The 26075-nt window shown below is 56.1% G+C and overlaps 1 protein-coding gene and 1 pseudogene across 2 annotated transcripts in view; both read left to right on the forward strand.

The window, feature by feature from the left end:
- Nucleotides 1-7106, forward strand: part of LOC147092966 (peptidyl-prolyl cis-trans isomerase FKBP2-like) — a 13468-nt pseudogene extending 6362 nt beyond the window's left edge. Inside the window, exon 4 of the transcript XR_015075010.1 lies at nucleotides 7016-7106. The product of XR_015075010.1 is annotated as a peptidyl-prolyl cis-trans isomerase FKBP2-like (transcript). The remainder of the gene's footprint in view (nucleotides 1-7015) is intronic.
- Nucleotides 7107-10598: 3492 nt separating this feature from the next.
- Nucleotides 10599-25947, forward strand: LOC147092967 (peptidyl-prolyl cis-trans isomerase FKBP2-like; the record flags this gene model as incomplete). Its single annotated transcript, XM_085975763.1, has 4 exons — nucleotides 10599-10704; nucleotides 15446-15625; nucleotides 25338-25450; nucleotides 25848-25947. Coding segments are annotated over exons 2-4 (381 nt in total), but the record flags the coding sequence as incomplete, so codon positions are not given.
- Between the last annotated feature and the right edge of the window lie 128 nt (nucleotides 25948-26075).

Genomic DNA, 26075 nt, shown 5'->3' on the forward strand with positions numbered 1-26075 from the left:
AAGCCCTTCTTGCTTTCTCTTTCAGTTCATTCACAGCCAGTTTGAAGTTTCCCGTAGAACTGATTTTTAAGCCCAAGTATGTGTAGTTAGTGGTTTGTTCAATTTTGGTTGTTCCTACTGTGAAATTTATTTTGGGTCCCTGATGTTTGGATCTTTGCTGGAACACAAGGACTTTGGTTTTTTGGGGATTTATTGTCAGGGCCCAAGTCTGGCAGTACGACTCCAGCAGGTCCAGGTTCTGCTGTAGCCCCTCTTTAGTTGGTGACAGCAGAACCAGGTCGTCTGCATAGAGGAGGAATTTAACCTTGGATTCATATAGGGTGAGGCCGGGTGCTGTAGATTGTTCAAGTAGTTTTGCCAATCCATTTATGTAAATATTAAAGAGTGTCGGTGAGATTGGCGAGCCCTGCGTCACCCCCCGCCCCTGTGGGAAGTATTTTGTTTGTTTGTCTCCAATTTTAACTGCACATTTGTTGTTTGTATACATTGATTTAATTACATCATATGTTTTCCCTCCTACCCCACTTTCGATAAGTTTCAGGAATAAACCGTCATGCCAGATGGAGTCGAAAGCCTTCTGGAAATCTACAAAGCATGCGTAGATTTTGCTTTTGTTATGGTGAACGTGTTTGTCAATTAGGGTCTGTAGGGTGAAGATATGATCGGATGTTCTATAGTTTGGCAGGAATCCAATTTGGCTTTTACTCAAGACATTGTGCTCCTCAAGGAAGTTTATAAGTCTTTTGTTTATGATGCTACAGAATACCTTCCCCAGGTTACTGTTTACACAGATGCCTCGATAGTTGTTTGGGTCGATTTTGTCCCCACTTTTGTATATGGGCGTTATGAGTCCTTTGTTCCAGATATCAGGGAAATAACCGACACTCAGAACCAAGTTGAAGAGTTTTAGGATAGCCAGTTTCATTTTGTTGTCTGTGTGTTTAATCATCTCGTTTAGTATGCCGTCTGTCCCGCAGGCTTTTCCTGGTCGCAGGTCCTTGAGTTTTTCAAGAAGTTCTTTTTCTGTTATTATGGCGTCCAGCGGGTTTTGGTTTTCTTTTATGGCCATTTCTAGCTTTTCCAGTTTTTTGCATATTTGGTGTTGCTCTGGTCTTAGTGTGTTTTTCTGGTATAATTTTTCAAAGTGGTTTACCCATGTGTCCCCATTTTGAATGGCCAAATCGTCGTGTTGTTTTTTGTGTAGTGTATTCAAGTTTTCCCAGAAACAATTGGAATCAATGGATTCCTCCATGGAGCTGAGTGTATTCTTAATATATTGCTCTTTTTTGGTTCTGAGTGTGTTTCTGTATTGTGTTAGTGTCTGACAATAAGTAAGGCGTAGTTCCTCGTTTTCTGGATGTCTGTGTTTTTGGTTTGATATTTTTCTAAGTTTTTTCCTCATGTTATGGCAATCTCGGTCAAACCATTTTTCATAGTTTTTTGTTTTGGGTTTGTTCTTGCGAGCTTTCAAGTTTGCATTTGTTGCCAAATTATCAAAAATATTGTTTAGTTTACTAACTGCCCGGTTTACGCCTTCTTTATTGTGAGTGTATATGTTATCCAGAAAGGTGTCTAAGAGAGCTTGAGTTGATGCATTGCTAATTGTTTTCTGGTATTTTTCCGTGTCGTTTTTGGCCCATCTGTACGATTTTTTGGTGTTGTACAGTTTACTGGGTTGTGTTTCTATGTTGTTTGTTTCTGTCTTTTTGAGGAACATAGTAATTTGACTGTGATCTGACAGTGTTGTTTGTGGTTTGACTGTGAATGCTCTGAAAGAGGATGGGTCCAAATCTGTAATCACATAGTCTACTGTGCTGCAGCCAAGAGGTGAGCAATAGGTCGATCTTCCTAGGAGGTCTCCTATGAACCTACCATTGACAATGTACAGACCCAGGTTTTGACAGAGCTGTAGTAGCTGTTTTCCGTTGGTATTTGACTGCTTGTCGCAGTTATGCCTGTATGGAAGGGAAGGGATGTCAAAGTGGTTATTCCCGAAAATGTAATTGTTTCCCTGATTATTGGTGAAGTCTGGTTCTTCGCCCGTTCTTGAATTGAGGTCCCCACAGATCAACACGTTCCCCTGGGCCTGGTATTGGATAATTTCCCCCTCCATGTTGGAGAAGGTGTCCTCTTTAAAGTACGGGGAATCGATTGGAGGGATATAAAGTGCGCAAATGTAAACATCTTGGGTGTTTGAGATAATCTCCCTCTCAAGTTTGAGCCACATGTGGTTTTCGCCCTTTTTTATAAATTTGATGTAATTCTTAAGTTCTGTTTTAAACCAGATCAGTATGCCCTCCGGAGTCTCTGCCTTGGGTTACACTTGGTAATTTATTGGAGGGGACCACCAGCTCAGTGTACCCTTGGGGACAGCCAGTGTGTCCTTTTCCTTTATACCAAGTTTCCTGTAAAATGATAATATCTAGGTCTTTAGTTTCCTCTATGAACTCTGGGGTCCTACTTTTCACTTCTCGCAGTGAAGAGCGTAGACCTTGGATATTCCAGGTCGAAATATATAAGGATTTCATGTTAAGTTTGATCTTTTACTATGATAGGTTAAAGAGTGGTACGTGTTTGTCGTGTCTAAGTGTGGGAAAAAAAAGATCACATCCGTTGTCTACAAAAGTTAATACAATTTCTCACTCTCTCACTCTCTGTGTTTGCAGCCATTGAACTGATAAACAGCCTGCTTCAGGTGAAGATCAGGAAGCGATACAGTGTGGACAAGGGCGCTCAGTCACACCTGGCTGCAGGTCCAGTTGTATTCAGCATCTCAACACCGCCCGTATCAACAACACAATTAAACCGCACGATCTCTGTTTGAGGGCAGCAGCAACACTTCATTGGACTTTTAAAAAAAACAACAATCGCTGTGGGTCCATCTCGGCATTAGGGATAGAATCAGTAACTGGGAGCGGCTGTGATCACTAATTCTAAAAAATCTCTCCAAAGACCAAAAATATTCCACATTCTAATTGTAGAACAAAAGAAAAGTGAATAACGTGTGTTTCTCAATCTGTCTCTCCCCTCCCGCTCTCTGTCTGTCCCTCTGTCTGACTCTGTCTCCCCCTCTCTCTCCCCCCTCTCTCCCCCTCTCTCCCTCTCCCTCTCTCTCTCCCCCCCCTCTCTCCCCCTCTCTCCCTCTCCCCTCTCTCTCTCCCCCCCTCTCTCCCCCTCTCTCTCTCCCTCTCCCTCTCTCCCCCCCTCTCCCTCTCTCCCTCCCTCTCTCTCTCCCTCTCTCTCCCCCCTCTCTCCCTCTCCCTCTCTCCCCCCCTCTCTCCCTCTCCCTCTCTCCCCCCCCTCTCTCCCTCTCTCTCTCTCTCTCCCTCTCTCTCTCCCTCTCTCCCCCCCTCTCTCCCTCTCCCTCTCTCCCCCCCTCTCTCCCTCTCCCTCTCTCCCCCCCTCTCTCCCCCCCTCTCTCCCCCTCTCTCTCCCCTCCCTCCTCTCTCTCTCCCCCTCTCTCCCCCCCTCTCTCCCTCTCCCTCTCTCCCTCTCCCTCTCCCTCCCCTCCCTCCCTCTCTCTCTCTCCCTCTCTCTCTCCCCCCCCTCTCTCCCCCCTCCTCCCCTCTCTCTCTCTCCCTCTCTCTCCCCCTCTCTCTCTCCCTCTCCTCCCCCTCTCTCTCCCCCTCTCCCTCTCTCCCTCTCTCTCCCCCTCTCTCTCCCTCCCTCCCTCTCTCTCTCTCCCTCTCTCCCCCCTCCCTCCCTCTCTCTCTCTCTCCTCCCTCCCCTCCCTCCCTCTCTCTCTCCCCCTCTCTCCCCCCTCCCTCCTCTCTCTCTCTCCCTCTCTCTCCCCCTCTCTCCCCCCCTCTCTCCCTCTCCCTCTCTCTCTCCCTCTCTCTCCCCCTCTCTCTCCCCCTCTCTCTCCCTCTCCCTCTCTCTCTCTCCCTCTCCCCTCTCCCTCTCTCTCTCCCTCTCTCTCTCTCACCCTCGCAGGATTATCAAACCTGGTTGGATCTGCGGGACTTTGAGACCAAGTTTGGCCGGCGCTACATCACACACGAGAGTGACGACGCGCGGTGGCGGCGATACGCGGGCGATCACGGCCTCGACTACCCTTCGCACTTCATCACCGCCCCCCAGCATGGAGGAGATCGACGAGGACGCCCTCTGAGCCCCGCGGGCGGGCGAGCGGGGCGACATCTACCCGCGTGGGACCATTCCAGACTAACCCTGAACACGGGCACTCCCTAATCTCCCATCACCAGCTCGGCAAAGGGCTGTGAACTCCTCCTGGAGACTAAAGGAATTGAAGATTAATCTCCGAGGGGAAACAGAACTGGGAGAAACATCACACAGGAATTAAATAAAATTGGGACTTTTTTTCAATGAACACTTTATTAGTTATGCAATGATTGGAGATTGGGGAAAAGGCTGTTTCACCAACAGTCCCGATTAATCCAATTGGGTTACATAGAGTTACACAGAATCTGCAGCACAGAAACAGGCCATTCGGCCCAACCAGTCCGAGCCGGCGTTCATGCTCCACTCGATCCTCCTCCCCGTCTTTCCTCATCTAACTCTATCAGCGTAACCCTCTATTCCCTTCTCCCTCATGTGCTTGTCCAGCCTCCCCTTAAATCCATCGATACTATTCGCCTCAACCACTCCCTGTGGGAGCGAGTTCCACATTCTCACCACTCTCTGGGTAAAGAAGTTTCTCCGGAATTCCCTGTTGGATTTCTTGGTGACTCTCTTATATGGATGGCCTCTAGTTCTGGTCTTCCCCACAAGTGGAAACATTCTCTCTGTATCCACTCTATCAAAACCTTTCATCATTTTAAAGACCTCTATTAGGTCACCCCTCAGCCGCCTTTATTCAAGAGAAAAGAGACCCAGCCTGTTCATCCTTTCCTGATAGCTATACCCTCGCATTTCTGGGATCATTCTTGTAAATCTTCTCATGCACCCTCTCCAGTGCCTCTATATCCTTTTTATAATATGGTGACCAGAACTGTACGCCGTACTCCAAGTGTGGTCTAACCAAGGTTCAATACAGGTTTAGCATAACTTCCCTACTTTTCAATTCTATCCCTCTAGAAATTAAACCCGAGTGCCTTGTTAACCTGCGTCACAACTTTTAGTACGATAGCAAAATACTGCGGATGCTGGAAATCCGAACTAACAACAGAAAACGCTGCTGTACTTTCATCCCCTCCCCCAGCCCCCCAAACTGGCCTTTTAATCGGTTTCATTTGCTGCCTTTTCTCTCAGTCCTGACGAAGGGTTTCGACCCGAAACATTGACTCTATTTCTCTCTCCACGGATGTTGCCCTGGCCCGCTGAGTGTTTCCAGCATTTTCTGTTGTTATGTCGCAACTTTTAGTGATTTGTGTATTTGTACTCCGAGATCCCTTTGTTCCTCTGCCCCACCCAGACTCGCACCCTCCAAGTGATCAGTGACCTCCCTATTCATCCTACCAGAATGTAATACCTCACATTTATCTGTGTTGAACTTCATTTGCCAATTATATGCCCATTCCGCAAGTTTATTAATGTCCTCCTGTAACTTGTTGCAGTCCTCCTCGGTATTGACTATCCCCCCCAATTTGGTGTCTTCCGCAAATTTAGAAATTGTGTTTTTGATTCCAAAATCTGCTGAGCCCCACACGCTCCGAGCAGGAGAGGCCCAGACCCCTGCCCTCGCGCTGAGATAGCCTGATCTCACCCGGCGTGGTACTGAGCCCCACACAGCAGGAGAGGCCCAGACCCCTGCCCTCGCGCTGAGATAGCCTGATCTCACCCGGCGTGGTACTGACCCCCACACAAAGCAGGAGAGGCCCAGACCCCTGCCCTCGCGGTGAGATAGCCTGATCTCACCCGGCGTGGTACTGAGCCCCACACAGAGCAGGAGAGGCCCAGACCCCTGCCCTCGCGCTGAGATAGCCTGATCTCACCTGGCGTGGTACTGAGCCCCACACAGCAGGAGAGGCCCAGACCCCTGCCCTCGCGCTGAGATAGCCTGATCTCACCCAGCGTGGTACTGACCCCCACACAGAGCAGGAGAGGCCCAGACCCCTGCCCTCGCACTGAGATAGCCTGATCTCACCTGGCGTGGTACTGAGCCCCACACAGAGCAGGAGAGGCCCAGACCCCTGCCCTCGCGCTGAGATAGCCTGATCTCACCTGGCGTGGTACTGAGCCCCACACAGCAGGAGAGGCCCAGACCCCTGCCCTCGCACTGAGATAGCCTGATCTCACCCGGCGTGGTACTGACCCCCACACACAGCAGGAGAGGCCCAGACCCCTGCCCTCGCGCTGAGATAGCCTGATCTCACCTGGCGTGGTACTGAGCCCCACACAGCAGGAGAGGCCCAGACCCCTGCCCTCGCGCTGAGATAGCCTGATCTCACCCAGCGTGGTACTGACCCCCACACAGAGCAGGAGAGGCCCAGACCCCTGCCCTCGCACTGAGATAGCCTGATCTCACCTGGCGTGGTACTGAGCCCCACACAGAGCAGGAGAGGCCCAGACCCCTGCCCTCGCGCTGAGATAGCCTGATCTCACCTGGCGTGGTACTGAGCCCCACACAGCAGGAGAGGCCCAGACCCCTGCCCTCGCGCTGAGATAGCCTGATCTCACCCAGCGTGGTACTGAGCCCCACACAGCAGGAGAGGCCCAGACCCCTGCCCTCGCGGTGAGATAGCCTGATCTCACCCGGCGTGGTACTGAGCCCCACACAGAGCAGGAGAGGCCCAGACCCCTGCCCTCGCACTGAGATAGCCTGATCTCACCTGGCGTGGTACTGAGCCCCACACAGCAGGAGAGGCCCAGACCCCTGCCCTCGCGCTGAGATAGCCTGATCTCACCTGGCGTGGTACTGAGCCCCACACAGCAGGAGAGGCCCAGACCCCTGCCCTCGCGCTGAGATAGCCTGATCTCACCTGGCGTGGTACTGAGCCCCACACACAGCAGGAGAGGCCCAGACCCCTGCCAGAAACCCCTTCCCAGGCCTAAAACCCCGCACTGGGCACCGGGGCAGCCTCCAGCTGCTAGTCTAAACTCCTGGCCCATTTAGGATCTACCTGGAACCACCTGGGAAGATCAGCAGTTGGATGATCGACTTTGGAGACATGTTCCTCGTGGTTACATCACACCCGGCAAAATAGCCTTTTTTTTAAAGAGATATCCTTTCTTATATTTTTATAACTAATAAACAAATGACTAATACACACAATCTTGAACGTCCTCTATGATTTCACCCCCACCCCCCCCGGTCTTTGCTCCCAGGGATTAATCTTCAATTCCTGGCGACTCCCGGGTACTCCTGGAAGGGTTGGCAACTCTAGTTCCCAGCCCCCACCCACCCTCCGGTCCATCCATCCGTCAGCCAGCCCCACCTGGTCGATCAGTCGCCGTGTCCTGGAGTCCCGCCGGCCCCGAGTGGCGTGGCTGCCACCTGCTGGCAGTGAGTGGAAGGACGGCCCCGCTGATCGGCTCGTGGACAAGCTGCACTTGGTGTTTTCACACTGTGCATTGCAAACTAAACAATAAACGGTTTTACAACAAATGTCCGGCTGCGCAGAAAATGTGTTTGTATTTTGGGAAACTCTAATTATACAAATATCTCACCCATTGTACACAATAGAAACATAGAAGATAGGAGCAGGAGTAGGCCATTCGGCCCCTCGAGCCTGCTCCGCCATTCAATGTGATCATGGCTGATCATCCAAATTCAGTACCCTGTCCCTGCCTTCTCCCCATATCCCTTGATCCCTTTAGCCTTAAGAAATATATCCAACTCCTTCTTGAATATATTTAATGAATTGGCCTCTACTGTCTTGTGTGGTAGAGAATTCCACAGGTTCACCACTCTCTGGGTGAAGAAATTCCTCCTCATCTCTGTCCTAAATGGCTTACCCCTTATCCTTAGACTGTGACCCCTGGTTCTGGACTCCCCTGCCATCAGGAACATCCTTCCTGCATCTAGTCTGTCTAGTCCTGTTAGAATTTTATAAGTTTCAATGAGATCCCCTCTCATTCTTCTAAACTCCAGTGAGTATAAGCCCAATCGACCCAATCTCTCCTCATACGTCATTCCTGCCATCCCAGGTATCAGTCTGGTGAGTCTTCGCTGCACTCCCTCCATGGCAAGAACATCCTTCCTCAGATAAGGCAACCAAAACTGCACACAATACTCAAGGTGCGGTCTCACCAAGGCCCCTGTACAACTATACCAAGACATCCTTGCTCCTGTACGCGAATCCTCTCGCTACGAAGGCCAACATACCATTTGCCTTCTTAACCGCCTGCTGCACACAATCCCAATGGACCAAACCCCTTCCCATTCACTCCCATTGTACAGAATCCCAATGGACCCAAACCCCTTCCTATTCGCTCCCATTGTACAGAATCCCAATGGATCAAACACCTTCCCATTCACTCCGATTGTACACAATCCCAATGGACTCAAACCCCTTCCCATTCACTCCCATTTTACACAATCCCAATGGACCCAACCCTTTCCCATTCACTCCCATTGTATAGAATCCCAATGGACCCAAACCCCTTCCCATTCACTCCCATTGTACACAATCCCAATGGACCCAAACCCCTTCCCATTCACTCCCATTGTACACAATCCCAATGGACCAAACCCCTTCCCATTCACTCCCACTGTACACAATCACAATGGACCAAACCCCTTCCCGTTCACTCCAATTGTACACAATCCCAATGGACCCAACCCCTTCCCATTCACTCCCATTGTACACAATCCCAATGGATCAAACCCCTTCCCTTTCACTCCCATTGTACACAATCCCAATGGACCCAAACCCCTTCCCATTCACTCCCATTGTACACAATCCCAATGGACCCAAACCCCTTCCCGTTCACTCCCATTGTACACAATCCCAATGGACCCAACCCCCTTCCCATTCACTCCCACAGAGCTGCATCCTGCCCATGGTCCCTGGGTGGAGCTGCACCCCCTGCCCATGGTCCCTAGGTGGAGCTGCACCCCGAGCCCATGGTCCCTAGGTGGAGCTGCACCCCTGCCCATGGTCCCTAGGTAAAGCTGCACCCTGTGCCCATGGTCCCTAGGTGGAGCTGCACCCCCTGCCCATGGTCCCTAGGTGGAGCTGCACCCCGTGCCCATGGTCCCTAGGTGGAGCTGCACCCCTGCCCATGATCCCTAGGTAAAGCTGCACCCTGTGCCCATGGTCCCTAGGTGGAGCTGGACCCCCTGCCCATGGTCCCTAGGTGGAGCTGCACTCCCCTGCCCATGGTCCCTAGGTGGAGCTGCACCCCCTGCCCATGGTCCCTAGGTGGAGCTGCACCCAGTGCCCATGGTCCCTAGGTGGAGCTGCACCCCTGCCCATGGTCCCTAGGTGGAGCTACACCCCCTGCCCATGGCCCCTAGGTGGAGCTGCACCCCTTGCCCATGGTCCCTCAGTGGAGCTGCACCCCCTGCCCATGGTCCCTAGGTGGAGCTGCACCCCCTGCCCATGGTCCCTAGGTGGAGCTACACCCCCTGCCCATGGCCCCTAGGTGGAGCTGCACCCCTTGCCCATGGTCCCTCAGTGGAGCTGCACCCCCTGCCCATGGTCCCTAGGTGGAGCTGCACCCCCTGCCCATGGTCCCTAGGTGGAGCTACACCCCCTGCCCATGGCCCCTAGGTGGAGCTGCACCCCTTGCCCATGGTCCCTAGGTGGAGCTGCACCCCCTGCCCATGGTCCCTAGGTGGAGCTGCACCCAGTGCCCATGGTCCCTAGGTGGAGCTGCACCCCTGCCCATGGTCCCTAGGTGGAGCTGCACCCCGAGCCCATGGTCCCTAGGTGGAGCTGCACCCCTGCCCATGGTCCCTAGGTAAAGCTGCACCCTGCGCCCATGGTCCCTAGGTGGAGCTGCACCCCCTGCCCATGGTCCCTAGGTGGAGCTGCACCCCGTGCCCATGGTCCCTAGGTGGAGCTGCACCCCTGCCCATGGTCCCTAGGTAAAGCTGCACCCTGTGCCCATGGTCCCTAGGTGGAGCTGGACCCCCTGCCCATGGTCCCTAGGTGGAGCTGCACTCCCCTGCCCATGGTCCCTAGGTGGAGCTGCACCCCCTGCCCATGGTCCCTAGGTGGAGCTGCACCCAGTGCCCATGGTCCCTAGGTGGAGCTGCACCCCTGCCCATGGTCCCTAGGTGGAGCTACACCCCCTGCCCATGGCCCCTAGGTGGAGCTGCACCCCTTGCCCATGGTCCCTCAGTGGAGCTGCACCCCCTGCCCATGGTCCCTAGGTGGAGCTGCACCCCCTGCCCATGGTCCCTAGGTGGAGCTACACCCCCTGCCCATGGCCCCTAGGTGGAGCTGCACCCCTTGCCCATGGTCCCTCAGTGGAGCTGCACGCCCTGCCCATGGTCCCTAGGTGGAGCTGCACCCCCTGCCCATGGTCCCTAGGTGGAGCTACACCCCCTGCCCATGGCCCCTAGGTGGAGCTGCACCCCTTGCCCATGGTCCCTAAGTGGAGCTGCACCCCCTGCCCATGGTCCCTAGGTGGAGCTGCACCCCCTGCCCATGGTCCCTAGATGGAGCTGCACCCCCTGCACATGGTCCCTAGGTGGAGCTGCACCCCCTGCCCATGGTCCCTAGATGGAGCTGCTCTCCCTGCTGCTCCACTTCTGTCCAGGCGAGGGCGCTGTGGACGGCTTTGACCCCGCTGGAGATCCACTTCCGGGAGAGTGAGGCGGAAGTGGGATTCAGTGACTGGACTTGGAGTGAGGTGAGTGAGTGTGCAAATCAGAGGGAGTGCAGTGAGTGTGCAAATCACAGGGTGTGCAGTGAGTGTGCAAATCAGAGGGAGTGCAGTGAGTGTGCAAATCAGAGGGAGTGCAGTGAGTGTGCTAATCACAGGGTGTGCAGTGAGTGTGCAAATCAGAGGGAGTGCAGTGAGTGTGCAAATCAGAAGGAGTGCAGTGAGTGTGCTAATCACAGGGAGTGTGCAAATCAGGGAGCATGCATAATAGTGAAAGTGTGAATAATCCTGCAGGTACACGGTTCTGAGTGAGTGTGGCAGCAATGGTCAGTATGGTAATCCTAGGGAGAGGCCAAGTACACACACTGGTGAGAACTAGTGAACTGAGTGAGTGCAATTCACAGAGCGAGGCGGTCAGCCTGTGCCTATAGTGAGCTTTAGTACAATCAACGTGCAAGATTGCACTTGTGCAAGTTACAGTGCGTGCAAATACCATTCAGTGCAAATGATGGTGAGCGCAAGTGGGGCAGTGTCAATACTGGAGTGTCAATACTGGGTGTGCAAATGGAGTGTCAATACTGGTGTGCAAATGGAGTGTCAATACTGGGTGTGCAAATGGAGTGTCAATACTGGTGTGCAAATGTTTCGCCATCTTTCGGCACGGTCCTCAGCTCCCAGGTGTTGCTGAATTTGGTTTGACGCTGGGGCTGGTTCTAATCCAGAGTCTGGGGGAGGTGACATTAATCCTCTGGCTTTTCAGTATCTGAGTGTGTCTCCTCACTCGACTGCAGTAATAACTAAACAACCTGTCTTCAATCATTAAAACCTGCTCAGGGCTCCCTGGGTGTCAGCTGTGACTCAGTAGGTCGCTCTCTCGCCTCCGGGTGAGAAGGTTGTGGGTTCGAGCCCCCACTCCAGAGACTTGAGCCCCACAATCCAGGCCGACACTCCCCGGTGTCAGTACTTAGAGAGCGCCGCACTGTCGGAGGGTCAGTACTGAGGGAGCGCCGCACTGTCGGAGGGGCAGTACTGAGGGAGCGCCGCACTGTGGGAGGGACGGTACAGAGGGAGCGCCGCACTGTCGGAGGGGTGGTACTGAGGGAGCGCCGCACTGTCGGAGGGACAGTACTGAGGGAGCGCCGCACTGTCAGAGGTGCCGTCTTTCAGATGAGTCATTAAACCGAGGCCCCGTCTGCCCTCTCAGGTGGATGTAAAAGATCCCACGGCCACTATTGGAAGAAGAGCAGGGGGAGTTCTCCCCGGTATCCCGGGGCCAATATTTATCCCTCAACCAGCATCACTAAAACAGATTATCTGGTTATTATCACATTGCTGTCTGTGGGAGCTTGCTGTGCACAAATTGGCTGCCGCGTTTCCTACATTACAACAGTGAGCATACTTCAAAAAAAGTACTTCATTGGCTGTGAAGCGCTTTGGGACATAACAACAGAAAAACGCTGGATGGGCAATGGCAAACGTTCAAAGACCGAATGGATGAGCTACAGAATTTGTTCATCCCAGTTTGGCATAAAAATAAAACAAAAAAGGTGATTCAACCGTGGCTAACAAGGGAAATTAGGGATAGCATAAGATCCAAGGAGAGAACATATAAATTGGCTAGAAAAAGCAATAATCCTGAGGATTGGGAGCAGTTTAGGATTCAACAAAGGAGGACAAAGGGATTAATTAAGAAAGGGAAAATAGAATATGAGAGTAAGCTTGCAGGGAACATCAAAACTGACTGTAAAAGCTTTTATAGATATGTGAAGAGAAAAAGATTGGTGAAGTCAAGCATAGGTCCCTTGCAGTCAGAATCAGGGGAATTTATAATGGGGAACAAAGAAATGGCAGACCAACTAAATACATACTTTGGTTCTGTCTTCACAAAAGAGGACACAAATAACCTCCCAGAGATGCCGGGGAACATAGGGTCTGATGAAAGGGTGGAACTGAAAGAAATCAGTATTTGTAGGGAAATGGTGTTAGGGAAATTGATGGGACTGAAGGCTGATAAATCCCCAGGATCTGATAATCTACATCCCAGGGTACTTAAGGAAGTGGCCCTAGAAATAGTAGATGCATTGCTGGTCATCTTCCAGAACTCGATAGACTCTGGAACAGTACCCATGGATTGGAGGGTAGCTAATGTTACCCCACTATTCAAAAAAGGTGGTAGAGAGAAAACGGGGAATTATAGACCGGTAAGCCTGACATCGGTAGTGGGGAAAATGCTAGAGTCCATTATAAAAGATGTAATAGCAGAGCACTTGGAAAACTGACAGGATCGGACAAAGTCAACATGGATTTACAAAAGGTAAATTGTGCTTGACTAATCTACTGGAATTTTTTCAGGATGTAACTGGTAGAATAGATAAGGGAGAACCAGTGGATGTGGTGTATTTGGACTTTCAGAAGGCTTTCGATAAGGTCCTGCATAAAAGATTAGCGTGTAAAGTTAAAGTACATGGGATTGGGGGCAAGGTACTGACTTGGATAGAGAACTGGTTGGCAGACAGGAAGCAAAGAGTTGGAATAAACGGGTCATTTTCTGAGTGGCAGGCAGTGACTAGTGGGGTACCGCAGGGATCGGTGCTAGGACCCCAGCTATTCACAATATATATTAATGATCTAGACGAGGGAACTAGATGTAATATCTCCAAGTTTGCAGACGACACAAAGCTGGGTGGGTGTGTGTGCTGTGAGGAGGATGCCGAGAAACTCCAGTATGATTTGGACAGGTTGGGTGATTGGGCAGATGCAGTATAATGTGGATAAATGCGAGGTTATCCATTTTGGTGGCAAAAACAGGAAGGCAGATTATTATCTGAACGGCAATAGATTGGGAGAAGGGGAAGTGCAACGAGACCTGGGCGTCCTTGTGCACCAGTCGCTGAAGGTAAGCATGCAGGTGCAAGCAGGCAGTTAAGAAGGCAAATGGTATGTTGGCCTTCATAGCGAGAGGATTCGAGTACAGGAACAAGGATGTCTTGCTGCAGTTGTACAGGGCCTTGGTGAGACCACACCTTGAGTATTGTGTGCAGTTTTGGTCGCCTTATCTGAGGAAGGATGTTCTTGCCATGGAGGGAGTGCAGCAAAGATTCACCAGACTGATACCTGGGATGGCAGGAATGACGTATGAGGAGAGATTGGGTCAATTGGGCTTGTACTCGCTGGAGTTTAGAAGAATGAGAGGGGATCTCATTGAAACTTATAAAATTCTAACAGGACTAGACAGACTAGATGCAGGAAGGATGTTCCGATGACGGGGGAGTCCAGAACCAGGGGTCACAGTCTAAGGATAAGGGGTAAGCCATTTAGGACAGAGATGAGGAATTTCTTCACCCAGAGAGTGGTGAACCTGTGGAATTCTCTATCACAGAAGGCAGTGGAGGCCAATTCATTAAATATATTCAAGAAGGAGTTGGATATATTTCTTGAGGCTAAAGGGATCAAGGGATATGGGGAGAAGGCAGGGACAGGGTACTGAATTTGGATGATCAGCCATGATCACATTAAATGGCGGAGCAGGCTCGAGGGGCCGAATGGCCTCCTCCTGCTCCTATCTTCTATGTTTCTTTGTAACTCAGCAGGCCAGGCAACATCCGTGGAGAGAGAAATAGAGTCAACGTTTCGGGTCGAAACCCTTCTACAGAACTGAGAGAAAAGTCAGGAAATGAAACCGATTAAAAGGCCAGTTTGGGGGCTGTACATGGGGGAGGGGATGAAAGAACAAAGGGGAAGTGAAGAGACATGAAGGAGGTATTCAAGGCGAGACGAGATGGTAATAGGACAGGTAAAGAGACAAAAGATGGCTCGAGATGAAGTGTGAAATGCGCTGGCAGAGTGAGAGAGCTGCCATGTGGGAGAGAGAGGAAAAGGCACAAACCAAAAGTGTGGATAAAAAATATAAACAAAAATATAATGGGGGCCGAGGTTATGATCTGAAATTGTTGAACTCGATATTGAGTCCAGAAGGCTGTAAAGTGCCTAATCGAAAGATGAGGTGCTGTTCCTCGAGCTTACGTTGAGCTTCATTGGGACAATGCAAGAGGCCGAGGACGGAGAGATCAGAGTGGGAGCGGAGCGGAGAATTGAAGTGACAGGCGACCGGAAGCTCGGGGTCACCCTTACGGACTGAACGGAGGTGTTCCGCAAAGCGGTCGCCCAATCTGCGTTTGGTCTCCCCAATGTAGAGGAGACCACATCATGAGCAGCGAATACAGTATACTAGATTACAAGAAGTACAAGTAAATCGCTGTTTCACCTGGAAGGGGTGTTTGGGGCCCTGGACGGTGGGAAGGGGGGAGGTAAAAGGGCAGGTGTTGCATCTCCTGCGCTTGCACGGGAAGGTGCCGGGCGAAGGGGAAGGGGTGCTGGGGGTGGTAGAGGAGTGGACTAGGGTGTCGCGGAGGGAGCGGTCCCTACGGAATGCTGAAAGGGGAGGTGAGGGGAAGATGTGTTTGGTGGTGGGATCACGTTGGAGGTGGCGGAAATGGCGGAGGATGATCCGTTGAATGTGGAGGCTGGTGGGGTGAAAGGTGAGGACAAGGGGAACCCTATCGTGGTTCTGGGAGGGAGGGGCAGGGGTGAGGGCAGAAGTGCGGCAGATAGAACGCACACGGTCGAGGGCCGTGTCAACCACAGTGCTTTGGGACGTCCTGAGGTGGTGAAAGGCGCAGGAGAAATGGGAGTCTGTCTTATCTCTGGGTTTTCTCTGGTCTCCCGGGATGGTTGGGGAGTGTCTGACCCGGGACGATTTGCTTTGCAGAGTACGGGAGAAATGAAGGTAGACCTGACCCTGGCGTTCCTGGCCGTGCTGCTGAGCACGCTCTGCTCCAGTTGCTATGGGAATGAGGGCAAGAAAAAGCTGCAGATCGGCATCAAGAAGCGAGTGGACAACTGCCCGATCAAATCCCGCAAGAGCGACACACTTCATATGCACTACACGGTGAGTGGCAGGGCACCTGGTCGCTGTGTGAGAGAGTGCCTGCGTTCGCAGCCCTCGCCGTCCTATCTGATCCCGAGCTAAGCGTCCGACCCTATCTCCGCTCCATCACCACGACCGCCTGCTTCCGTCTCCGTAACATCGCCCGTCTCCGCGCCTGCCTCAGTGAAACCCTCATCCCTGCCTCTGTTACCTCTAGACATGACAATTCCAACGCTCTCCTGGCCCGGCCTCCCGCCCTCCGTAAACTCCAGCTCATTCCAAACTCTGCCTCTGCCCCGTGTCCTAACTCGCACCCAGTCCCGTTCACCCATCACCCCCTGTGCTCACTGCCCCGTGTCCGAACTCACACCCAGTCCCGTTCACCCATCACCCCCTGTGCTCACTGCCCCGTGTCCTAACTCGCACCCAGTCCCGTTCACCCATCACCCCCTGTGCTCACTGCCCCGTGTCCTAACTCGCACCCAGTCCCGTTCACCCATCACCCCGTGCTCACTGCCCCGTGTCCTAACTCGCACCCAGTCCCGTTCACCCATCACCCCCTGTGCTCACTGCCCCGTGTCCTAACTTGCACCCAGTCCCGTTCACCCATCACCCCCTGTGCTCACTGCCCCGTGTCCTAACTCGCACCCAGTCCCGTTCACCCATCACCCCCTGTGCTCACTGCCCCGTGTCCTAACTCGCACCCAGTCCCGTTCACCCATCACCCCCTGTGCTCACTGCCCCGTGTCCTAACTCGCACCCAGTCCCGATCACCCATCACCCCCTGTGCTCACTGCCCCGTGTCCTAACTCGCACCCAGTCCCGTTCACCCATCACCCCCTGTGCTCACTGCCCCGTGTCCTAACTCGCACCCAGTCCCGTTCACCCATCACCCCCTGTGCTCACTGCCCCGTGTCCTAACTCGCACCCAGTCCCGTTCACCCATCACCCCCTGTGCTCACTGCCCCGTGTCCTAACTCGCACCCAGTCCCGTTCACCCATCACCCCCTGTGCTCACTGCCCCGTGTCCTAACTCGCACCCAGTCCCGTTCACCCATCACCCCCTGTGCTCACTGCCCCGTGTCCTAACTCGCACCCAGTCCCGTTCACCCATCACCCCCTGTGCTCACTGCCCCGTGTCCTAACTCACACCCAGTCCCGTTCACCCATCACCCCCTGTGCTCACTGCCCCGTGTCCTAACTCACACCCAGTCCCGTTCACCCATCACCCCCTGTGCTCACTGCCCCGTGTCCTAACTCACACCCAGTCCCGTTCACCCATCACCCCCTGTGCTCACTGCCCCGTGTCCTAACTCACACCCAGTCGGGTTCACCCATCACCCCCTGTGCTCACTGCCACATGTCCTAACTCGCACCCAGTCCCGTTCACCCATCACCCCCTGTGCTCACTGCCCCGTGTCCTAACTCACACCCAGTCCCGTTCACCCATCACCGCCTGTGCTCACTGCCCCGTGTCCTAACTCGCACCCAGTCCCGTTCATCCATCACCCCCTGTGCTCACTGCCCCGTGTCCTAACTCGCACCCAGTCCCGTTCACCCATCACCCCCTGTGCTCACTGCCCCGTGTCCTAACTCGCACCCAGTCCCGCTCACCCATCACCCCCTGTGCTCACTGCCCCGTGTCCTAACTCGCACCCAGTCCCGTTCACCCATCACCCCCTGTGCTCACTGCCCCGTGTCCTAACTCGCACCCAGTCCCGTTCACCCATCATCCCCTGTGCTCACTGCCCCGTGTCCTAACTCGCACCCAGTCCCGTTCACCCATCACCCCATGTGCTCACTGCCCCGTGTCCTAACTCGCACCCAGTCCCGTTCACCCATCACCCCATGTGCTCACTGCCCCGTGTCCTAACTCGCACCCAGTCCCGTTCACCCATCACCCCCTGTGCTCACTGCCCCGTGTCCTAACTCGCACCCAGTCCCGTTCACCCATCACCCCCTGTGCTCACTGCCCCGTGTCCTAACTCGCACCCAGTCCCGTTCACCCATCACCCCCTGTGCTCACTGCCCCGTGTCCTAACTCACACCCAGTCCCGTTCACCCATCACCCCCTGTGCTCACTGCCCCGTGTCCTAACTCACACCCAGTCGGGTTCACCCATCACCCCCTGTGCTCACTGCCACATGTCCTAACTCGCACCCAGTCCCGTTCACACCATCACCCCCTGTGCTCACTGCCCCGTGTCCTAACTCACACCCAGTCCCGTTCACACCATCACCGCCTGTGCTCACTGCCCCGTGTCCTAACTCGCACCCAGTCCCGTTCATCCATCACCCCCTGTGCTCACTGCCCCGTGTCCTAACTCGCACCCAGTCCCGTTCACCCATCACCCCCTATGCTCACTGCCCCGTGTCCTAACTCGCACCCAGTCCCGCTCACCCATCACCCCCTGTGCTCACTGCCCCGTGTCCTAACTCGCACCCAGTCCCGTTCACCCATCACCCCCTGTGCTCACTGCCCCGTGTCCTAACTCGCACCCAGTCCCGTTCACCCATCACCCCCTGTGCTCACTGCCCCGTGTCCTAACTCACACCCAGTCCCGTTCACCCATCACCCCCTGTGCTCACTGCCCCGTGTCCTAACTCGCACCCAGTCCCGTTCACCCATCACCCCCTGTGCTCACTGCCCAGTGTCCGAACACACACCCAGTCCCGTTCACCCATCACCCCCTGTGCTCACTGCCCCGTGTCCTAACTCACACCCAGTCCCGTTCACCCATCACCCCATGTGCTCACTGCCCCGTGTCCTAAATCGCACCCAGTCCCGTTCACCCATCGCCCCCTGTGCTCACTGCCCCGTGTCCTAACTCGCACCCAGTCCCGTTCACCCATCACCCCATGTGCTCACTGCCCCGTGTCCTAAATCGCACCCAGTCCCGTTCACCCATCACCCCCTGTGCTCACTGCCCCGTGTCCTAACTCACACCCAGTCCTGTTCACCCATCGCCCCCTGTGCTCACTGCCCCGTGTCCTAACTCGCACCCAGTCCCGTTCACCCATCACCCCCTGTGCTCACTGCCCCGTGTCCTAACTCACACCCAGTCCCGTTCACCCATCACCTCCTGTGCTCACTGCCCCGTGTCCAAACTCGCACCCAGTCCCGTTCACCCATCACCCCCTGTGCTCACTGCCCCGTGTCCTAACTCGCACCCAGTCCCGTTCACCCATCACCCCCTGTGCTCACTGCCCCGTGTCCTAACTCGCACCCAGTCCCGTTCACCCATCACCCCCTGTGCTCACTGCCCCGTGTCCTAACTCACACCCAGTCCCGTTCACCCATCACCCCCTGTGCTCACTGCCCCGTGTCCTAACTCGCACCCAGTCCCGTTCACCCATCACCCCCTGTGCTCACTGCCCCGTGTCCTAACTCGCACCCAGTCCCGTTCACCCATCACCCCCTGTGCTCACTGCCCCGTGTCCTAACTCGCACCCAGTCCCGTTCACCCATCACCCCCTGTGCTCACTGCCCCGTGTCCTAACTCGCACCCAGTCCCGTTCACCCCTCACCCCCTGTGCTCACTGACCCGTGTCCTAACTCACACCCAGTCCCGTTCACCCATCACCCCCTGTGCTCACTGCCCCGTGTCCTAACTCACACCCAGTCCCGTTCACCCATCACCCCCTGTGCTCACTGCCCCGTGTCCTAACTCGCACCCAGTCCCGTTCACCCATCACCCCCTGCGCTCACTGCCCCGTGTCCTAACTCCCACCCAGTCCCTTCACCCATCACCCCCCGTGCTCACTGCCCCGTGTCCTAACTCGCACCCAGTCCCGTTCACCCATCACCCCCTGTGCTCACTGCCCCCTGTCCTAACTCACACCCAGTCCCGTTCACCCATCACCCCCCGTGCTCACTGCCCCGTGTCCTAACTCGCACCCAGTCCCGTTCACCCATCACCCCCTGTGCTCACTGCCCCGTGTCCTAACTCCCACCCAGTTCCTTCACCCATCACCCCCCGTGCTCACTGCCCCGTGTCCTAACTCACACCCAGTCCCGTTCACCCATCACCCCCTGTGCTCACTGCCCCGTGTCCTAACTCACACCCAGTCCCGTTCACCCATCGCCCCCTGTGCTCACTGCCCCGTGTCCTAACTCTCACCCAGTCCCGTTCACCCATCGCCCCCTGTGCTTACTGCCCCGTGTCCTAACTCACACCCAGTCCCGTTCACCCATCACCCCCTGTGCTCACTGCCCCGTGTCCTCACTCACACCCAGTCCCGTTCACCCATCACCCCCTGTGCTCACTGCCCCGGGTCCTAACTCACACCCAGTCCCGTTCACCCATCACCCCCTGTGCTCACTGCCCCGTGTCCTAACTCACACCCAGTCCCGTTCACCCATCACCCCCTGTGCTCACTGCCCCGTGTCCTAACTCACACCCAGTCCCGTTCACCCATCACCCCCTGTGCTCACTGCCCCGTGTCCTAACTCACACCCAGTCCCGTTCACCCATCACCCCCTGTGCTCACTGCCCCGTGTCCTAACTCACACCCAGTCCCGTTCATCCATCACCCCCTGTGCTCACTGCCCCCTGTCCTAACTCACACCCAGTCCCGTTCACCCATCACCCCGTGCTCACTGCCCCGTGTCCTAACTCGCACCCAGTCCCGTTCACCCATCACCCCCTGTGCTCACTGCCCCGTGTCCTAACTCCCACCCAGTTCCTTCACCCATCACCCCCCGTGCTCACTGCCCCGTGTCCTAACTCACACCCAGTCCCGTTCACCCATCACCCCCTGTGCTCACTGACCCGTGTCCTAACTCACACCCAGTCCCGTTCACCCATCACCCCCTGTGCTCACTGCCCCGTGTCCTAACTCTCACCCAGTCCCGTTCACCCATCGCCCCCTGTGCTTACTGCCCCGTGTCCTAACTCACACCCAGTCCCGTTCACCCATCACCCCCTGTGCTCACTGCCCCGTGTCCTAACTCGCACCAAGTCCCGTTCACCCATCACCCCCTGTGCTCACTGCCCCGTGTCCTAACTCACACCCAGTCCTGTTCACCCATCACCCCCTGTGCTCACTGCCCCGTGTCCTAACTCACACCCAGTCCCGTTCACCCATCACCCCGTGCTCACTGCCCCGTGTCCTAACTCACACCCAGTCCCGTTCACACATCACCCCCTGTGCTCACTGCCCCGTGTCCTAACTCACACCCAGTCCCGTTCACCCATCACCCCCTGTGCTCACTGCCCCGTGTCCTAACTCACACCCAGTCCCGTTCACCCATCACCCCCTGTGCTCACTGCCCCGTGTCCTAACTCACACCAAGTCCCGTTCACCTATCACCCCCCGTGCTCACTGCCCCGTGTCCTAACTCACACCCAGTCCCGTTCACCCATCACCCCCTGTGCTCACTGCCCCGTGTCCTAACTCACACCCAGTCCCGTTCACCCATCACCCCTGTGCACACTGCCCCGTGTCCTAACTCGCACCCAGTCCCGTTCACCCATCACCCCCTGTGCTCACTGCCCCGTGTCCTTACTCGCACCCAGTCCCGTTCACCCATCACCCCCTGTGCTCACTGCCCCGTGTCCTAACTCTCACCCAGTCCCGGTCACCCATCACCCCCTGTGCTCACTGCCCCGTGTCCTTACTCGCACCCAGTCCCGTTCACCCATCGCCCCCTGTGCTCACTGCCCCGTGTCCTAACTCCCACCCAGTCCCGTTCACCCATCACCCCCTGCGCTCACTGCCCCGTGTCCTAACTCCCACCCAGTCCCTTCACCCATCACCCCCCGTGCTCACTGCCCCCTGTCCTAACTCACACCCAGTCCCGTTCACCCATCACCCCCTGTGCTCACTGCCCCGTGTCCTAACTCGCACCCAGTCCCGTTCACCCATCACCCCCTGTGCTCACTGCCCCGTGTCCTAACTCCCACCCAGTTCCTTCACCCATCACCCCCCGTGCTCACTGCCCCGTGTCCTAACTCACACCCAGTCCCGTTCACCCATCACCCCCTGTGCTCACTGCCCCGTGTCCTAACTCACACCCAGTCCCGTTCACCCATCACCCCCTGTGCTCACTGCCCCGTGTCCTAATTCTCACCCAGTCCCGTTCACCCATCGCCCCCTGTGCTTACTGCCCCGTGTCCTAACTCACACCCAGTCCCGTTCACCCATCACCCCCTGTGCTCACTGCCCCGTGTCCTCACTCACACCCAGTCCCGTTCACCCATCACCCCCTGTGCTCACTGCCCCGTGTCCTAACTCACACCCAGTCCCGTTCACCCATCACCCCCTGTGCTCACTGCCCCGTGTCCTAACTCACACCCAGTCCCGTTCACCCATCACCCCCTGTGCTCACTGCCCCCTGTCCTAACTCACACCCAGTCCCGTTCACCCCATCACCCCGTGCTCACTGCCCCGTGTCCTAACTCGCACCCAGTCCCGTTCACCCATCACCCCCTGTGCTCACTGCCCCGTGTCCTAACTCCCACCCAGTTCCTTCACCCATCACCCCCCATGCTCACTGCCCCGTGTCCTAACTCACACCCAGTCCCGTTCACCCATCACCCCCTGTGCTCACTGACCCGTGTCCTAACTCACACCCAGTCCCCGTTCACCCATCACCCCCTGTGCTCACTGCCCCGTGTCCTAACTCTCACCCAGTCCCGTTCACCCATCGCCCCCTGTGCTTACTGCCCCGTGTCCTAACTCACACCCAGTCCCGTTCACCCATCACCCCCTGTGCTCAGTGCCCCGTGTCCTCACTCACACCCAGTCCCGTTCACCCATCACCCCGTGCTCACTGCCCCGTGTCCTAACTCACACCCAGTCCCGTTCACACATCACCCCCTGTGCTCAGTGCCCCGTGTCCTAACTCACACCCAGTCCCGTTCACCCATCACCCCCTGTGCTCACTGCCCCGTGTCCTAACTCACACCCAGTCCCGTTCACCCATCACCCCCTGTGCTCACTGCCCCGTGTCCTAACTCACACCAAGTCCCGTTCACCTATCACCCCCCGTGCTCACTGCCCCGTGTCCTAACTCACACCCAGTCCCGTTCACCCATCACCTCCTGTGCTCACTGCCCCGTGTCCTAACTCACACCCAGTCCCGTTCACACCATCACCCCCTGTGCTCACTGCCCCGTGTCCTAACTCACACCCAGTCCCGTTCACCCATCACCCCCTGTGCACACTGCCCCGTGTCCTAACTCACACCCAGTCCCGTTCACCCATCACCCCCTGTGCTCACTGCCCCGTGTCCTAACTCACACCCAGTCCCGTTCACCCATCACCCCCTGTGCTCACTGCCCCGTGTCCTAACTCACACCCAGTCCCGTTCACCCATCACCCCTTGTGCTCACTGCCCCGTGTCCTAACTCACACCCAGTCCCGTTCACCCATCACCCCCTGTGCTCACTGCCCCGTGTCCTAACTCACACCCAGTCCCGTTCACCCATCACCCCGTGCTCACTGCCCCGTGTCCTAACTCACACCCCAGTCCCGTTCACCCATCACCCCCTGTGCTCACTGCCCCGTGTCCTAACTCGCACCCAGTCCCGTTCACCCATCACCCCCTGTGCTCACTGCCCCGTGTCCTAACTCGCACCCAGTCCCGTTCACCCCTCACCCCTGTGCTCACTGACCCGTGTCCTAACTCACACCCAGTCCCGTTCACCCATCACCCCTGTGCTCACTGCCCCGTGTCCTAACTCGCACCCAGTCCCATTCACCCATCACCCCCTGTGCTCACTGCCCCGTGTCCTTACTCGCACCCAGTCCCGTTCACCCATCACCCCCTGTGCTCACTGCCCCGTGTCCTAACTCCCACCCAGTCCCTTCACCCATCACCCCCCGTGCTCACTGCCCCGTGTCCTAACTCACACCCAGTCCCGTTCACCCATCACCCCCCTGTGCTCACTGCCCCATGTCCTAACTCACACCCAGTCCCGTTCACCCATCACCCCCTGTGCTCACTGCCCCGTGTCCTAACTCACACCCAGTCCCGTTCACCCATCACCCCCTGTGCTCACTGCCCCGTGTCCTAACTCGCACCCAGTCCCGTTCACCCATCACCCCCTGTGCTCACTGCCCCGTGTCCTAACTCGCACCCAGTCCCGTTCACCCATCACCCCCTGGCCTGCTCACTGCCCCGTGTCCTAACTCACACCCAGTCCCGTTCACCCATCACCCCCTGTGCTCACTGCCCCGTGTCCTAACTCACACCCAGTCCCGTTCACCCATCACCCCCTGTGCTCACTGCCCCGTGTCCTAACTCACACCCAGTCCCGTTCACCCATCACCCCCTGTGCTCACTGCCCCGTGTCCTAACTCGCACCCAGTCCCGTTCACCCATCACCCCCCTGTGCTCACTGCCCCGTGTCCTAACTCACACCCAGTCCCGTTCACCCATCACCCCCTGTGCTCACTGCCCCGTGTCCTAACTCACACCCAGTCCCGTTCACCCATCACCCCCTGTGCTCACTGCCCCGTGTCCTAACTCACACCCAGTCCCGTTCACCCATCACCCCCTGTGCTCACTGCCCCGTGTCCTAACTCACACCCGAGTCCCATTCACCCATCACCCCGTGCTCACTGCCCCGTGTCCTAACTCGCACCCAGTCCCGTTCACCCATCACCCCCTGTGCTCGCTGACCTACACTGGCTCCCGGTCCGGCAACGCCTCGATTTTAAAATTCTCATCCTGGTGTTCAAATCCCTCCACGGCCTCCTCGCCCCCCTCCCTATCTCTGTAACCTCCTCCAGCCCTACAACCCTCCCTATCTCTGTAACCTCCTCCAGCCCCTCCAACCCTCCCTATCTCTGTAACCTCCTCCAGCCCCTACAACCCTCCCTATGTCTGTAACCTCCTCCAGCCCTACAACCCTCCCTATCTCTGTAACCTCCTCCAGCCCCTACAACCCTCCTTATCTCTGTAACCTCCTCCAGCCCTACAACCCTCCCTATCTCTGTAACCTCCTCCAGCCCTACAACCCTCCCTATCTCTGTAACCTCCTCCAGCCCCTACAAACCCTCCCTATCTCTGTAACCTCCTCCAGCCCCTACAACCCTCCCTATCTCTGTAACCTCCTCCAGCCCCTACAACCCTCCCTATCTCTGTAACCTCCTCCAGCCCCTACAACCCTCACTATCTCTGTAACCTCCTCCAGCCCTTCCACCCCTCCCTACCTCTGTAACCTCCTCCAGCCCCTACAACCCTCCCTATCTCTGTAACCTCCTCCAGCCCCTACACCCCTCCCTATCTCTGTAACCACCTCCAGCCCTACAACCCTCCCTATCTCTGTAACCTCCTCCAGCCCCTACAACCCTCCCTATCTCTGTAACCTCCTCCAGCCTCTACAACCCTTCCTATCTCTGTAACCTCCTCCAGCCCCTACAACCCCCCGAGATCTCCGCGCTCCTCCAATTCTGGCCTCTTGTGCATCCCCCGATTTCCATCGCTCCACCATTGGCGGCCGTGCCTTCAGCCGCCTGGGCCCCGAGCTCTGGAATTCCCTCCCTAAACCTCTCCGCCTCTCTCTCCTCCTTTAGAGACGCTCCTTAAAACCGACCTCTCTGACCCAGCTTTTGGCCGCCTGTCCTAATATCTCCTTCTGTGGCTCGGGGTCTGATTCACGCTCCTGTGAAGCGCCCTGGGACGTTTTAGGACGTTAAAGACGCTGTGTAAATGCACGTTGTTGTTGTGTGAGCGAGCGTGCTTCTCTCGGGTTGACCCCTCGCTGTGTCTCCCCTCTCCCCAGGGGAAGCTGGAGGACGGGACCGAGTTTGACAGCAGCATCCCTCGGGGGCAGCCCTTCACCTTCACGCTGGGGACCGGGCAGGTCATCAAAGGCTGGGACCAGGGTCTGCTGGGGTGAGTGAAATCTGCGGGATACAGGACTGGGGAGTCGTGGGCTGTTCTCGCGGGGGGGGGGGGGGTTGGCTGCGTGCACCGGGCGGACTCCCTGCCTGTCTCTGGGTCGTGCAGTCTCTGGCTCTGTCTGGGGAGTGGGGTCCTGTTCGAAGGCGCGATGCACCCCATAGTCGAATAGCAGGGCCGACGCCTGCTGTCTGGGCTCCTGTGTGTGTGAGGTGCCGGAGGGCGGGCCGCTGCCCATGGAACCTGTAAAACCCTCCCCCCAAGAACGAGAGTTGTTCCTTTGGGGGGCAGGGGAGAGTCGCGGGGGTCTGGGAGTGGTGGGGAGGTGAGGTGGGTTCGGGGGCCTGTCTCTCTGACCTGTGAACCTGACACTCTTGTCTTTTTTTGCCAGGATGTGTGAAGGGGAGAAGAGGAAACTGGTGATCCCGTCAGAGCTAGGTACAGCTCGCGATAGGGAGGGGGGACTGGGGAGGGGACAGGGAGGGAGAGACTGGGGGGGAGGGAGAGACTGGGGGAGAGAGAGAGAGACTTGGGGAGAGAGAGAGAGAGACTTGGGGAGAGAGAGAGAGAGAGACTGGGGGAGAGAGAGAGAGAGAGAGAGAGAGAGAGAGACTCTGGG

The sequence above is a fragment of the Somniosus microcephalus genome, unplaced genomic scaffold (genome assembly GCF_052327205.1).
Source record: "Somniosus microcephalus isolate GS21.2 unplaced genomic scaffold, FLI_Smic_1.0 unresolved_chr2, whole genome shotgun sequence".
Classification (NCBI taxonomy): domain Eukaryota; kingdom Metazoa; phylum Chordata; class Chondrichthyes; order Squaliformes; family Somniosidae; genus Somniosus; species Somniosus microcephalus.